Raw genomic sequence first — 16,700 nt, 5'->3', positions numbered from 1 at the left:
GCCGCCTAAGTTCAGCGCTACTCTTATTCTTCAACATCTTCTACTATTCTTCTTTTGGTTTTATTAGCCATTTTTATCTTCTGCTTTTTACTTCTTCTTGATCATTTTTGTCCTATCCAAACATTTTTTCTTTCTAATTTTTGTTTGTCTTTTTCGCATCTTTACTTTCTTCTTTTTTATTTTCTTTTTCATCGTCGGATTTTCATCTTCTTATACTTTATTTTCTTCATCTACCATTTTTGTTCTTCTTTTTCTTTCAGTTTTCTTCTTCAACTTTGAGTTCTTCATCTCCTTATCATTTTTCTTCTTCACTATTTTGTGTTACCCATCTTGATCTTATCGTTCATGGTCTAGAACTTTTTGTTCATTTTTTCCTCATTTTTTTACGTTTTCGTTAACTCTATGTTCTTCTATATGTTTCAATTTATCTTTTTTCTCTTCTTTTTCTACTTCGTTTTTCCCTTTTTTCCTTTTTCTGTTTTCTTTTTTGATTTTTTCCTCTGCGCCCTGCTAGTGTATTTGGCCTCTCTTACATTATTCCAAAAATAAACAGAATTCAGAAAGCCATACTTAAAACAAACAAAAAAAAAGACTTAAAACCTGTTCATTAGACAATGAAGATGATTTATGATATGTTGACATGGTTTTAATCACGTTAAGTAAGGAAGAATAACTGACAACACAAAACAACAACATATAACCGAGGAACACTACTACTGGTACTGAAAAACGGAAAAAACAATAGAAAAAATCGAAAATTGATTTATAAAAAATAAAGATGGTAAACAATACAACGAAAAGCCGACCAATGTAGAAACCAAACCACAATTGAGCTTAAGATACATTTAAAAAGTAATATATATAGCTCTCAACTTAAACTAAGATTTCCCACATCACATGTATATTTTTTTCCAGATAACCTTGCTCAACAGATAATCTGATTGAAATTATCTTAATATTATCAAAATAACTAAAAGTGGCAGCAAAATTGTTATACAAACTACAAAAATAAATTAATTAATTAAGGATATTTAAAAAAAATTATTATCGAATAAAGGGGAATTAGTTACCTAGATTGAATGAGAGACCTTATAGCGAAAAATTTACTTCGCATATATTATATATGATATGATTTTAAATGTTTTTTTGATTAAATTCCAATTTTTAAATTTTCGTTATTTTCTATTTTAAATATTTTTTGAATAAATTTCGATTTTTAATATTTTTTATTAAATTTAAATATTTTTTGATTAAATTTCGATTTTTAACAATTTTTTTATTAATTTACGATTTTTAATATTTTATTTAATTTACGATTTTTAATAATTTTTTAATTACTTCGCATATATTATATATGATATGATTTTAAATGTTTTTTTTTGGATTAAATTCCAATTTTTAAATTTTCGTTATTTTCTATTTTAAATATTTTTTGAATAAATTTCGATTTTTAATATTTTTATTAAATTTAAATGTTTTTTGATTAAATTTCGATTTTTAACAATTTTTAATTAATTTACGATTTTTAATATTTTATTTAATTTATGATTTTTAATATTTTTTAATTAATTTATGATTTTTAATAATTTTTTTATTAAATTTAATTTTAAAAAATATAAGGAGGGTTAAAAGGTAATTAGTCGTCCTAAAAATAAATAAGAGAGCTTTAACTCAAAATTTTACTTTGCTTAAAATATATATGATTAACTACAAAGTATAAATCACAAAATACGTAAAATAATACTATTGTTGGTTACAGAGTTACAGTAAATTACAAATTTGCGGTAAAGGCTGTGTTAAATGATATGTTAGGCCACTTGATTGAATTTTATGGCCCAGTGGTATTTTAAAGTCACTCGGCCTTCTTTCCGAAACTTTGACCTTTTGTCACTCACTGCCTCCTCGTCTTCTTCAAAGTTGAATCTTTCCTTAGTTCTCGTTATCCCGAAATCAACATCTTCACCAGGAAGCCTCAACTGAGACTCGCGACGATGCCAGCGGAAAAAAACGGCGGGAAAACGCTAAAGTAGATAACTTGGGGTCTTTTGACTTAGCCATGCGTGTAATGGCGTCAATCATTCATCTGCTCTCTCCAGATTATTGTTCAGAGATTCCAAAACAACAAGCTCTCCAGATTTATGGGTAAAGAAGGAGCTCGAAATTATCATGTGGTGGTTGTTAAATCAATTTACCAGAGGAAGCTTTTTATTTCCTATTTTTCTTAGAAGAAAAAAGACGTGAGAGTTTCGGTAATGAAGTCGATAATTCAAAGATGGAGACATTGAGGAGGAGACAAGTGAATTACGGTACGCCTTTTGTGTATTTCCTACTATTAAAAGATTCGATCATTGTCCTTATCAGAAAACCAAATGGCTAACGACTACATTTCCTCTCTTCAGAAGCTGCTGCTTCTTCTACTAATATTGTGCCTCAATGCTGCTGATTCTGCCTCTACCGTCAAGTATCTTCCCGGCTTTGAAGGCCCTCTTCCTTTTGAGCTCGAAACTGGGTTTGTTTTTCTCTTCCTCTGATTGATTAGAATCCGTTGTTCTGAGTTTGGAGATGATCTTTAAAGTATGTATGATGATTCCTTGTGAATAAAAGGTATATTGGTGTTGGTGAGGAAGAGGAAGTGCAATTGTTCTACTACTTCATCAAGTCTGAGAGGAATCCAGAAGAAGACCCTCTTCTTATCTGGTTAAGTGGAGGACCTGGCTGCTCTTCTCTCTCTGGTCTTCTTTATGAGAATGGTACAAATCTTAAACATTTCTTCTTTGAGCTCATTCTTCTGTTGTGCCTCTACTTCATTTTGTTCTGTGAGTTGTCTGAATCAAAAAAAAAAAAACAGGGCCTGTGACTCTGAAATCTGAGGTTTACAATGGAACTCGTCCTTCTTTGGTCTCTACTACGTATTCATGGACTAAGGTAGCACAAAGTGATGTGTTGTATTCATATGATGGTCCCAAACCGGATGATGAATTATGCTTTTTGCTCTTTTAACCTCTGTATTTTTTTCTATCTCAGACTACGAGTATAATATATTTGGATCAGCCTGTTGGAACTGGCTTTTCCTACTCAAGAACTCAACTTGCTGAGAAACCCAGTGATTCAGGAGAAGCCAAGCGGATCCACGAGTTTCTTCACAAGGTGAAAAAGACTAACTTGATTGTCTCTTGAAGCATCTCCTCTTTGTGCATAGACAATTATGAGCCTTTTTTATTTTTTATTTTGGCTCGGTGCAGTGGCTAAACAAGCATCAAGAGTTTTTCTCCAATCCTTTCTATGTCGGTGGAGATTCTTATTCCGGTATGGTTGTTCCGGCACTTGTTCAAGAAATCTCACAAGGCATGGTTCTTTTTTTCATATCAATCTCCAAGCCCTTTTCTTTGAGTCTGGTTTCTTAGTCAAATATTTCTGTTCATAACACTGTTAAACACAATGATGCAGGAAACTATTTATGCTGCGAACCTCCAATAAACCTTCAGGTTCATTGATATTTCTTGCTTCTTACATATATATATATACCTTGTCGAGCAGTCAAAATAGATAGCTATAATTCTTCTTCGCTGTACTGACCAAAAAAAAAAAACAGGGGTATGTACTCGGAAACCCGTTAACAGAAGTTGAAATCGATTATAACCATCGCATTCCTTATGCTCATGGAATGGCACTGATTTCAGATGAACTTTACGAGGTATGAAATACGAAAATACAGTACTACGTTTGTTTCTTGTCCCCACAATGAACGTAAGATTACAACAAGCAGTTCAATTTGCGGTTGCAGTCGATGAAGAGAATCTGCAAAGGAGAATATGTAACTGTTGATCCAAGTAACACGGAATGCTTGAAACTCGTTGAAGAATATCAGAAGGTACTCACACTCTCATGGAAATTTTTAGCTCATGCTCTGTCTACCTAGTAAAAACATTATCACTGATTCAGACTTTTGTGGTTATTATATAGTGCACTAATAGAATAAACAACCAACTTATCTTGACGCCATTGTGTGAAGAATCTGAAGATACATCTCCCGATTGCTATGTAAGTAATCCATCTTGTCCTCTCTGTTTTTGAGAAAACAAAAATATAGATATCTTACGAGGTTGCATTTTGCAGACTTATCGGTACGTGTTAACTACCTACTGGGCCAATGATGAGAGTGTACGCAGGGCTCTTCAAATAAATGAGGTATTATATAGTTATATGACAAATATTTAAAATTTACGACCTTTGGTAACGAGGATGTATGATTGCAGGGGAGTATAAGGGAATGGGTACGTTGTTATTGGGAAATACCTTACACTAGAGACATTAAAAGCAGCTTACCATACCATATGAATAACAGCATCAAAGGCTATCCTTCTCTCATCTTTAGGTTAGATTTTAGCCTCTGCCTTTTAAAGTAGTACAAGATTCAAGACTAGTTCTGTTCTTGTAAGTTTTGTGAGTTTTTTTTTTTTTTTTTTTTTTGGGTGAACAGTGGTGATCACGACCTGACTATTCCTTTCCTTGGAACTCAAGCTTGGATTAGATCTCTTAACTATTCTCTCACTGATGACTGGAGACCGTGGATGATAGGCGATCAAATCGCTGGGTATGACTGGTTTTTGATCCTGATGGGTTTCCTTGTTAATTTCGTTCTGTTGTCGTATGAGTTCATTAGACTCGCTCTGTTTTGGCAGATACACGAGGACTTATGCCAATAAGATGACATTTGCTACTGTCAAAGCAAGTCTCTTTTCTTTATTTGTTTTCCACTCAAAACATTTCGATAGCGGTTTTCACTAATATTGAATTGTGGGTTTGATTATATAGGGAGGAGGACACACTCCAGAGTATAAACCAGAGGAGAGTTATATCATGTTCCAAAGGTGGATCAATGGCCAACCTCTTTAACAAAGAAAAATATCAATTCTATCAAAGCGTGTATATATATATATATATTATTAGTGAAACCTTCGACTTTTTAAGTGAAACTTATAAAAATTTGTCAGTCTAGATTGGTTTCTCAAATTGTGTTTATATGCATTTCAAAATGAATGAATAAAAGACCAGATGAGCAAGATTTGAGACGAATTTATATTGCTATTAGTTAATTTACTTCTTATTTCGAATAAAAGTTCCAAATGTTGTAAAAAAAAAAATTTCTTTGGTTTGTTTGAAAAAGTTATTGATTGATGTTACAAGAATCGTAACTACTCAACAGAAACTTTCTCATAGTTGCCCACTTGAATTTAGAATAGTATAATTCCGAGTTTTGGTTTGTAAGTAGAACCGGTTGGTTTAATCTTATTGGCCAGCCTAGTTTTTTGGCACATAATCCTCTTTGTGGCAAGAATTTTTGTTGGTTCACGTTTGACGTTTGTGTTCCAATTTTTATGCATGGCCTTAAAACTTTCTATTTTTTTGTAGATAAACAAGAAGTATTCATCACCAAAAGAAAGTATAAATAAACATACAAACACGTGAATGTTGTTAGATTCATATTACTAATTCATTTCCAAAAGGGAAATTTAAAGTTGAAAATAAAAGAAGAAGAATGAATCATCAAATAACGGGGTTTCTGATAATTGTTGTTGTTGTTGTTGTGAATTTTGGGGAAAATGAAGCATGCGCAGAAAACGCATTAGTAATCGCAAACCGCCTTCCAAATAATCGCGTTCTAAACGTTGAATGCACATCAAACAAGAAGGATAAGCGAAGGGGCTCAGTGAAATACAAAGGTATTCCGTTTCGTATTAACATCAAGGAAGCTGTGGTCGGTGGGAGGACAACTTGGCATTGCTTATTGCAGCAAACGAATTTTTCCAAATATTTTAGAGCATACAGAGGAGCCTCTGTCCCTCGATGTGGTGAGGTACGATTATATTATGCCAAAGATTATGGAATTTACTTATCCAAAAATGGTGATCCAGAGATACTCGACCAGAGTTGGACCAGAAAAAAAATAATTTTCATTTACAGTATTGCTTTTTCCTTTAATTTTCCTATTTTCAAATAAGTGTGTTTAATACTTTCTCTGTTCAGAATTATTTGATCTTTTAGGAATTTTTTTTGTTTAGAATTATTTGATGTTCTCACTTTTCAATGTAAAATTTAATAAACTTTTTATTTTTGATCTTTTATATTTTGCAGATTATCTTTTTATTGGCTGAATGATATTTAAATAAATTATAAATAATATTTTTAATGTAAAAAAAATAAAAATTAAATGTATCATTAATCTGTGTGCAAAAACCTTAAACATCAAATAATTCTAAATAGATGGAATATCATCGACAACATTTCAGTGAGTTTTCCTATTTTTTTTATTTTTTTATTTTGTGTCGCTAATGAGCTAAGTTACCTTCCAATTTTAGTGTCACAATATACTAAAAATGTAAATAGAATTATGAATTCAATGAATATCTATGTATGAATTTAAACTCTTTTTAAGAGCTGAATCAACGAAGGAATCCTCTACAGGAAGGGTTACTGGTCATAATCATCTCATCATCTGGTCTACACAAGTTGTCATTAATACATGCAGAGCCGTATCAAAACTATTTATAGGTCATGTTCAAATTATATATACATAACAGCAGGTTTAAACTATCTTGCACTTTCTATTTGTTCCAACAATGGATTCCCGAATTTAAACAGTGGATAACTGCTGCATGTTTTGATGTTTTTAAAAGATACACTACAAGAAAGAGGGACTTTTCCGTCGAATTATTTACGACGATTTGTAGTCGTCGTAAATTAACGACGACATTACGTCGTATTTACGACGATCAAAAATTTCGTCGTAAATTCGACGTAAAAAATAACCCTTGTAAAATCGTCGTAATGTTACGACGATTTTACGACGAATAAAGAACGAATTTTATTTCGTCGTAATCTTGTCGTAATATTTACATCGATAATACGACGAATTGTCCTCTATCTTGTAGTTGACATAAAATCGATGTAAATGTGATGTAAATTTTATTTCGACGTAAATTTGATGTAAATATGCAATGGTAATATGTTGGTAACCAAACAAAATATTCTATATATACCCTTTCTTCTCTCATTATTCCATCATCCCAAAAAAACATATAAAGACACAAATTTTTTTAGTCTTTGAATGTTTAAGTAAAATTTTTAGTAGTTGAAATTTCTATCAAATTTCAGAAACAAAAAGTCAAATATTTGTTTTTGAAATGTCTATATACGATCTACGAAAGTGGATGTATACGCCCAAAAATGGTGATGGGTCGTTGACTGAAGACTTCAAAAACGGATTGGAAATATTCATGTACCAAGCCGGCCTTCTGGAAACTGTAATTGAAAGCGGCAAAATGTATTGTCCTTGTGTGAAATGCAAAAATAGGAAACATATTCTTATTGACACTGTCTGGCAGCATTTATTGAATAGAAGGTTCATGCCCCAATACTTTATTTGGTATCAGCATGGAGAGGGATATGGTCAAAGTAGTGGTCAGATGGCTGCACGGAGTAGTAGTAATCATCAAGAACATGTGGATTTTGAAGCGTCCAATGATTATCAAAGTAGTCAAGTTCAGGGTGAAGATCATGATAGGATGCATGAAATGATTACTGATGCATTTCATGAAACACATGCTGATACTGTTGAGGAGCCCAATGCAGATGCGAAACGCTTTTATGATATGTTAAACGCAGCAAAACAGCCTCTGTACGAGGGATGTAGGGAAGGTTTATCAAAATTATCATTGGCAGCTCGGATGATGACAATAAAAACAGATCACAATCTATCTGAAGTTTGCATGAACGATTGGGCAGATCTTATTAAAGAATATTTGCCAGATGATAATTTGGCTGTCGAAACGTATTATGAAATTCAGAAGCTGGTTTTTAGTCTTGGATTGCCTTCTGAGATGATTGATGTTTGTGTTGATAATTGTATGCTTTTTTGAAGAGATGATGAGAAGCTTGAAGAATGTCGTTTCTGCCAAAAGCCAAGATATAGACCGCAAATTGCTGGGCGTAAGAAGATTCCTTACCAACGAATGTGGTATCTTCCTATCACTGATAGGTTAAAAAGACTATATCAATCCGAACGGACAGCTGCGTCGATGAGATGGCATGCGGAACATTCACAAACAGATGGCAAAATGACTCACCCGTCTGACGGGAAATCTTGGAAACATTTTAACACCGTACATCCAGACTTTGCTAGGTCTAAGCGAAATGTTTATCTTGGTCTTTGCACTGACGGGTTTAGTCCATTTGGTATGTCTGGTAGGCAATATTTATTATGGCCTGTGATTCTTACGCCATATAACCTTCCTCCAGATATGTGCATGGAAAGAGAGTTTTTGTTTCTAAGTATATTAGTCCCTGGTCCAAATCACCCGAAGCGGGCCCTTGATGTTTTTTTGCAACCACTCATACATGAGTTAAACCAGTTGTGGCATGTTGGAGTACGAACATATGACTGTTCGAGTGGTAAAAATTTTACGATGCGAGCGGTGCTTATGTGGACAATAAGCGATTTCCCGGCATACGGAATGCTATCAGGTTGGACAACGCATGGGAGGTTATCATGTCCTTATTGTCTTCATAGGACTGATGCATTTCAGCTTAAACATGGTAGCAAACGGGCTCCAAGACGTTACGACGATGGGGGTGTAGGACAAAGTTACGCAATAGAAGGTGTGCCTGATATATTCTCACCAATTGGACGTCTAAGTGGGAAACTAAAAGAAACTTGTTGGTCAAACGAACAAGACTACCACAGCACACATACATATATACTTCTAAATTGCGAGGAATTGGCACCTTATGAGAGGTACATAATTATAACCATGTATGATTAAAATTTGATTGAACATACGAAATGTCCTTAACAATGTTTTAAAATTTCAGCACTTTCGTCAGTCAAGTCCGAGAATGCATTGTCGGTGTTTCAGAAGATGAAATTAACAAGCGAAAAGACCAACATTATGCATTGTGGTTAAAAGGTCAAGTCGAGCATGATGACATGACATATGCAGTATGGTTTCATGAGTTGCTCCTAGGTCCTATTTCGAAGATAACTACTGCAGCTATGTATTTCACACGTGGCTATGTTTTTCATACTTATAGTCATGGCACTCAACGGGCAACTACAAACTATGGAGTTTGTGTACGAGGTGAAGTAGACTTTTATGGGATCATCAAAGAGATAATTGAAGTGGAATACCCCGGATTAGTCAGAATGAAAACTGTATTATTCAAATGTGATTGGTTTGATCCTACGGTAGGTCGTGGAGTGCGAATTAACAAATTTGGAGTGGTAGATGTAAACGCATCTCGGCGATACAATAAGTTCGAGCCATTTATACTTGCATCTCAAGCAGAACAAGTCACCTTTGTTCCATATCCTCGATTTCGGAATACGAGAATTTCATGGCTGGCGGTTGTCAAAGTTGCTCCAAGGGGTATAATTGATGGTGTAGATCTCCCGCCAATGCAACAAGATGATTGTGTCGACATTACAGAACCGGATGTTGAAGAAAATGTTCTTTTAATTGATCCACGTAATCGACAAGTTGAAGATCTACATGGGGACGAAACTGAAGAAGGTGCTAACGAATTTCAAACAAGGAGTGATGATGATGACAATGATGATGAGGACACCGAGGAAAATGTTGATGATGACTAATTAAATATTTTGACATTTAATTGCATGCTTTGAATGTTTCAATGTAACATTTGTCAAATTTAAATTTTTGAAAAATTAAAGCCAATTAATGAAGACTAATTAAATGTTGATGAAAATTTGTTTAAGTGTTGACTTGGACATATGTTGATTATTACGACGAATTTACGACGATTATTTAGAAATGTCGTAAATTCGTCGTAATATGCAAACCCTAAACCCTATAGGGTTTAGCTTTCCCAACTTACAGAATGGTTTTTGGGTTCATTTTCCTAAGTAAACTGATGTATTATATAAGAGTATGTAGTATAAGGTTCAGGAACTTGTAGAAATGTGGTTTTTATTACGACGAATTTACGACGAATGGGAGTGATCGTCGTAAATTCGTCGTAATATACCATCGAAAATACGACGAAATGTAACCCCTAAATCTTATAATCAATCTTTTATGGGGTTCAGGGGGGATTTTGATGAGGAGAATGAAATGGCTTACCATCTCATAAGGTAAAACAACTTTCTAAACAAAAAAAAAAAAAATCAAAATTTGACATATATGTGTTTATCAAGTAATCTTAAGGTGTTATATACATTTACACAAGATGTATGGATTTATCTTACATCTTATTAAATTCTTCATTAAGTTATGTAAACATGCTAGAAAGTTATACAGACCACATTTATCATGAATAGACATGCTTGTATGTGCTTATGGATGTTTCAATTTTTGAATTTCATCAGTTTTGGTATAATTCGTCGTAAATTCGTCGTAATGTTACGACGAATTTACGACGATTTGTGGATACACAGCCGTCTTAATTTTTATGATTTATACGATTCGTCGTAAAATCGTCGTAACATTACGACGATTTTACGATGAATAGCACGGATCATCGTAAACTCGTCGCAAAGCCCAGATACAGCCACGTGTGTTTGTCTTACTCGCTTTGTTGTACAGTGGGACCTTTGCGACGAATTTACGACGAATTCGTCGTAAATTCGTCGTAATGTTTACGTCGAATTTACGACGAATATAAATTCTATATATAGGACCTCACCCCTTCCTCATTTCGTCGCTCATCTCTCCTTCCTCTCTCTCTGCTTCCTCCTTCCCACCTCCTCCTTTTGACGCAAAAAAAAAAAGGTAAATAATTTTTTTTAATTACTTAAAATTATAATAATTTTAAATAGTTTAGAAATTCAAGTGGTTTAGGTCGGGAATTAGTTTAGGCTCGGAATTTGTTAGATTTAGGATCGGAATTTGTTAGATTTAGGATCGTAATTAAAAATTAATTGTAATTAATTTGAAAAATAATTTTTTTTCGGTTTTGCAGACGATGACTTGACGGAGGACGCATTACATCAATTTCATGGCGGACGGACATTCTTCCCGGGCGTCTGCCTCGGGAAACACCGGGACCGATGTCCCTTCATCTTCCGGAGCCTCCGAGGTTCCGAATACCGCGGAGCCGTCTCCACCACCGCCTCCACCACCACCTCCACCGCCGGCTGTCGAACCGGTACCCGCCCCGGCTGCCGAACCGTTACCCGCCCCTCCTCATCCGTATGTCCAGTTTACGGTTGAGGATTTACTAGCCTTACCGGGACGGGGGGCTTTACGACGCCTGGTTCCCGGAAAAGCGGAACCAGGCTCTTATTGGTAAGTAAACTTTTTTGTTTTTTATAGTTTTTAAATTAACGCTTTAATTTACTTAAATACTAATGTAATAATTTTTTTTTGGTTTCATAGGTTTACTTTGGATAATTGTGTCGGGCGGAGCGTTTTCGACACAATTAAGAGTCATTTCGTGGAGCCGCACGTCAATTGGAGCAAGGTGTCGCAAGAGACGTGCGACACCTGGTACAAGTGCTTCGCGGTAATATTTTTAAAATCTTATTTATATTATTTTAAATTGTTTTAAATTTAATTAATCTTATTTTTATATTGTTTATCTAATTTTTTGTTTTCTTTTGCAGCAACGGTGGAACTGGGACATCGGGATCAACTAGACGGTCCGCGAAGCTTTCGAGGAAAATGCGAAGAAACGCCTAGTCAACACCGTTTCTGATTGGAAGCGGAAATGGGAGACCGACGGCGACGACGCAAAGCCGAGCTCCATGTCCACTTGGTGTTGGATCGGGTTGAAGGCGTATTGGGTGGACCCGCATGCCCAAACCACCGCTGCTAAGTGTTCGGCCATCCGAAACCGGGTCGATCCGGTGACTGGTGAGAAGTTAGTGACCCCGCACACTTCTGGCCAAATATCTTTTGCGGGAAGACGTCTCATGATGGTAAGTAATTAAATATAAATGATTTCATTATTATTTTAATTTTATTTATTGCTAGAATTAATTAAATATTTTTGACTAATAATGTTTATTAATTGGTAGGCCGAGGAGAACGGACGAGAACTACCTCCAATGACGAAGCTCTTCGAGACCACTCACCGGAAGAAGGACGGAAGCTTTGTCGACGCTCGGTCCGAGGAGATCTACAATGCCGCTATGCAGCGGATCGCCGAGCGGGAGACCCAGGCCACACCTGACGGTACTATCCAAGTACCGTTGACCGTCGCTGAGCAAGACTAGATTTTCGAAGAGGTATGATATCTATTTCAATTTTTTTAAAATTTATTATATTTATAATTACTTAATAAATAATTAACGTTTTTATTTTCCATTTATAGGTTGCTCCGAAGAAGAAGGGCCGAACTTTAGGGATGGGCTCTATTAGAGACTGTCCTGCCGCTACGGCTTCCGGATTCCGCACGCAGGATCCGCAGCTTCGCCAGGAGCTTGCTACGGCCAATGCTGAGATCACCAGTCTCAGGCATGAGCAAGTGGCCCAGAAGCAGGAGCTCACCGAGATACATGATCTCTTCGACATCATTGCGGAAGCGGTTCCGCAGTTGGCCACCGCAATCCGAGCGAGGCAACAGCGAGCACGGAGGGTTTTTGAGACCGGTGGTAATTCCGGTACTGGACCATCGGACCACCAGACGCAGGGCGGTCAGTCTTCGGCTCCGGTCTCAGCAGCGACGGGCGGTCAGACTTCGGCTCCGGTAGTGCAGACGGGAAACGTCGACCTAGCAGCGACGGGCGGCCAAGACGGAGAGCCTCCTCGTGACGTCGATCTCAACCTCGACGATTACGACATCATTGTATAGATTAGGTTTTTTTGTAAAAAACAATTTGTATTAATTTTTTTTTTATTTATAAATTATTTTTGAATTTAAATTTCAATTTAAATTCAAATTTTTCTATTTTTAATTTTTTGATTATTTTAAAAATTCATTAATTAAATTAAAATCGAATTAAATAATTAATTTATAAATCGACGTAAATTCGTCGTAAATTTACGTCGATTTAACGTCGAATATTTAACGACGAATTTACGACGAATAAGTTTACGTCGGCTTTACGTCGAAACTTTACGACGATTTAACATCGACAATTAAAAATTTAGTTTCCCTTAATTGAAATTGTTCGTCTCCTAATCGTTGTTAAATCGATGTAATTTTACATCGATTTTACGTCGTTTTTATGATGGAGTTCTTTCGTTGTACATCCGTTGGAAATTTTACGACGCATTTACGACGAATAGTTCCCGACGATTTTACGACGATTTTCCGGAGTTGGTAATTTTACGACAATTTTACGACGATTTCGGTTTTACGACGATCGTTTTACGACGATTTTTAATTCATCGTTAATTCGACGTAAATGCTATTGTACGTCGATTTTACGTCGATATCTGTCGACGTAAAAGCCGATCTTTCTTGTAGTGATATTGTCTCTCTTTCTCAGTTTCCCAAAAGATAAGTTGATGCGATCAGATATTTTGTGTTAGACTAACTCAATATTATTACTTCAATTTTAACGTAAGAGCTATGTCCATTTTCTCCTGCTGCAGATTTTGTTATCATCGACTTCAGAGTTTTTACATGAAATTCCCGCTTTTCCACTCTCTCGTTCTACAATATACTGAGAAACTCGTTAACAAAAAAAAAAAAATTATAATGGCGACAAGTCGACAACTATATCAATAAGAACAATTTTGATTGATATAATTTGCTTTCCTTTTAACGTCCATTCTACATATCTCTAGTTTCCTGCATTTTCATATCTTTATAAGAAATATCGATTTTTCATTTAACTGTAACATAAACAAAATAACAAATGATTTTTTATTTACATTTTTAATTATAATTTTATCAGAACCAGACCCCAGTCTAAGATGTTGACAAACCAAAAAACTGAAACTTGTCATGCATAAAAACCGTGTTTTCTTAGTTATATGGATTGTTGTGATTCGGACCTAACCCTGAGCTTTATCGACCCGAATGATCACATGATATCTCTCTCTCAACAGGTCTTGAAAAAGAGTTTGGCCTGTTACGATAATGAGGAAAGAAAAAAGAAAAAAAGGGCTATGCTGTTACATTATTATACCCGATCTTGTTATTTGGAACAGCAAATACCCTATTTTCACATAAAACTAAACAAAAAATATACAGGAGTCAGTATGTAGGTGTCACTTCTACTTATCTAAATCAATTATACATTTGTGTAGCGCCAATATCTCTGTCTGATACTTAAATCATTAGGATTAAAAAGTTTCGGAGTTTACCAAATCGAATTTATATTTTTGTCCACATCAAGTATATTTCCTGGAGATTAAATTTGGAATTGGATTAAGAAAAGAAAACTATTTAAGGGGAAATCAAGACTGAATTAAAAGAGCACCTCAATTAAATAAAGAATTCTCTATTTTTGCGGTAAAATCGATAAATCTCTGAATATCCCTTCTCCAAATCTTTTAAAAAATATATCATTATCTTCTTTAGTTATTTTTAACGGTAAAATGACAATCGGTATAGAAAAACCGAGGGTGAACACAAGTCAAATAGAAAAAAACAAAGTTTATTAAAAAAAAAAAAGACAGATTTTTACGCGCAGCCTTTTAAACAATCCTTTACTCAAAAAAAAAACGTGTATAAATACTTGAAGAAATATCCATTCATTACTCCAAAAAACAAAAAAAAAACAAACCAAAAAAAAAAAATGATGCGTCTTACAGTAATTCTGATGGTTGTTTGCTTATACTGCACGGAACAAGCGGAAGGAGGGTCGGTGTTTATCTACAACAATTTGCGGCACGGAAAGTTTCTGAAAGTGCATTGCAAATCAGGGGACAACGATTGGGGTTGGCACGTGAGAAAATATGATGGATTATACCATTTTAGCTTCAAGGATCATATACTTGACAAAACCCTTATTTGGTGTCATTTGTGGCGCGGTCGTAATTTCAAGATTACTCAGACTTTCGTCGCTTACGAATCTAAGAAGTATAAATCCAGACACACTTGGATGAGATGGTCCGCTAGGGAAAGTGGCATCTATGAGTCTATCGGTGGTAAACCTTTTCAATTCAGGTATAACTGGGGTGATAAACTTTGAATTTAGCTAGCTAGGGTTTCATGATTTCCAATTAATTTGTTCATGTATAATATACTATATATATAGTGTATATATGTGTTTGTGTTTTGTAATTATATGTTTCTCAACTAATTTGTGTATAACTGAATAATATACGTACGTACTTGTTACACTTTTTTTTCTTCTTCAGTTTTTCATTCTTGCTTATAGTAAACATATTGTCAAATGAAAAACATGATTCGTCAAAAGCAGTAAACATGATTTTGTTTTTTCCTGTTTCGAATTTAATTTTCTATATATAAGAAACGTGCGATGATGAAAGCAGACACGAGATCAAGAACAAGGCACAACTCACTCAATAATTAAAAGATTTGTCTTCTAAACGGAACTTATATATATACAACCGACTTGTTCTCCTTAACTCTCCCACTATCATATCTCTATCAAGATTTTAAAAGTTTAGTCGCTAATCGTCAAATTTGATCGATCGACGATTTAATCAAATACGAAATTTACAAAATCTTAACACACATGAAAATGTGGGAGTCCTTTTCGGTTGCACTATAAAGTTCAACTAATGTACAAACAAATGACATTTAGTATGTTTCTAACATACTAAATAAAAACTTTCATACTTATTTTAAGAAACTAATTTTTTTTTAGCATATATCATTTTGGTGATCATAGATGTACTGTTACTAACGTACTATATATATATAAATATATATAATTAAGGAGATGGAAGTGTTGCATTAAAATATAGCCTTGGGTTCAATGTCCAATAACCATGGGAACTGCTAAAAATATGCCACAATTTGAATGCAAATGCAAAAGTATACCCCAAATTCAACCTATTATAAAAATAGGTTAAAAGGGTAGAGAAATTACTATTATCTCCTACATGAGTAAACAAAAAAACGGAGAGCTCTATTACGATTTTAACCCTGCGAAGTCTGCAAATATTAATGAAGTCTGCAGAGCAAACTTATAAGAAGTCTGATATATTATTAAATTTTATATTTAAAATTTAAAATTATATAAAAATAATTTAAATTGAAATTTGTTTCTATAAATCAAATGTCAACAAGTATGATCTATATAAATTATAATTTAATAAAAATAAATCATTTTAGACCATCTAAGATAAACATAAAAAGTGAATAATTTTAAACTAGGGTTGTAAACTTCTTTATAAGTCTGCTTAAACCGTAAACCGTAAACTAGGGTTGTAGACTTCTGGAAAACGACGCCGTCCAATGGCAAGGGCTTGTTTGTGCTGTCTCAGGCTATGGCTCGTGCTAAAAGTTAACTAGCAAGTATTAAAAACACATATAACTGGGAAGATAATTTTAGGGGCCGGTGACTTTTTAGATTCGCTGGTCTTTATGCTCTCATCATCAGAGATGCTTATGTTTTACGACGTTTATCTTTATTACTAATAATAATATAAATAAAGATGGGTAACTTTTTTTTTTTATGTCGCCTGACATAAATATATGTTTTGTTGATTTCATCTTCTTCTAATTTGGTCGTTTTCTTCCAATCAGTATATATATGTATGCCAGATCTATAAGATTTAGGTGTGAATAATAAGAATAATGCAAAAAACTGACTGATT

The 16,700-nt window shown here is 34.4% G+C and overlaps 2 protein-coding genes across 4 annotated transcripts; both read left to right on the top strand.

Moving 5' to 3' along the window:
* The first annotated feature begins 1,886 nt into the window (after positions 1-1,886).
* Positions 1,887-5,068, top strand: LOC18023427 (serine carboxypeptidase-like 7). Of its 3 annotated transcripts, XM_024159278.1 has the most exons (15): positions 1,887-2,306; positions 2,400-2,509; positions 2,605-2,750; positions 2,849-2,925; positions 3,025-3,147; positions 3,243-3,345; positions 3,448-3,485; positions 3,593-3,694; positions 3,785-3,871; positions 3,964-4,041; positions 4,117-4,188; positions 4,257-4,375; positions 4,481-4,594; positions 4,683-4,728; positions 4,816-5,017. In XM_024159278.1, the coding sequence occupies exons 6-15, from the start codon at positions 3,309-3,311 to the stop codon at positions 4,894-4,896; spliced, it is 774 nt and encodes a 257-aa protein (XP_024015046.1). In that variant the 5' UTR covers positions 1,887-2,306; positions 2,400-2,509; positions 2,605-2,750; positions 2,849-2,925; positions 3,025-3,147; positions 3,243-3,308; the 3' UTR covers positions 4,897-5,017. The 3 variants fall into 3 exon arrangements, with proteins under 3 accessions (XP_024015046.1, XP_024015047.1, XP_006407566.1); XM_024159279.1 differs by lacking the exon at positions 1,887-2,306 and having other exon boundaries at positions 2,370-2,509; positions 4,683-4,749; positions 4,823-5,068; XM_006407503.2 differs by lacking the exon at positions 1,887-2,306 and having other exon boundaries at positions 2,370-2,509; positions 4,816-5,016.
* A 9,642-nt stretch (positions 5,069-14,710) lies between these two features.
* Positions 14,711-15,103, top strand: LOC18023426 (S-protein homolog 8). The gene has a single exon (XM_006407502.2). It carries the CDS (start codon positions 14,711-14,713, stop codon positions 15,101-15,103), a length of 393 nt encoding a protein of 130 aa, XP_006407565.2.
* The last annotated feature ends 1,597 nt before the right edge of the window (positions 15,104-16,700 follow it).

The sequence above is a fragment of the Eutrema salsugineum genome, unplaced genomic scaffold (genome assembly GCF_000478725.1).
Source record: "Eutrema salsugineum unplaced genomic scaffold, Eutsalg1_0 scaffold_13, whole genome shotgun sequence".
In the NCBI taxonomy this organism is placed as follows: Eukaryota; Viridiplantae; Streptophyta; class Magnoliopsida; order Brassicales; family Brassicaceae; genus Eutrema; species Eutrema salsugineum.
The sequence above is the reverse complement of the archived record's forward strand: the minus strand, read 5'-3'. Positions and strand labels throughout refer to the sequence as shown.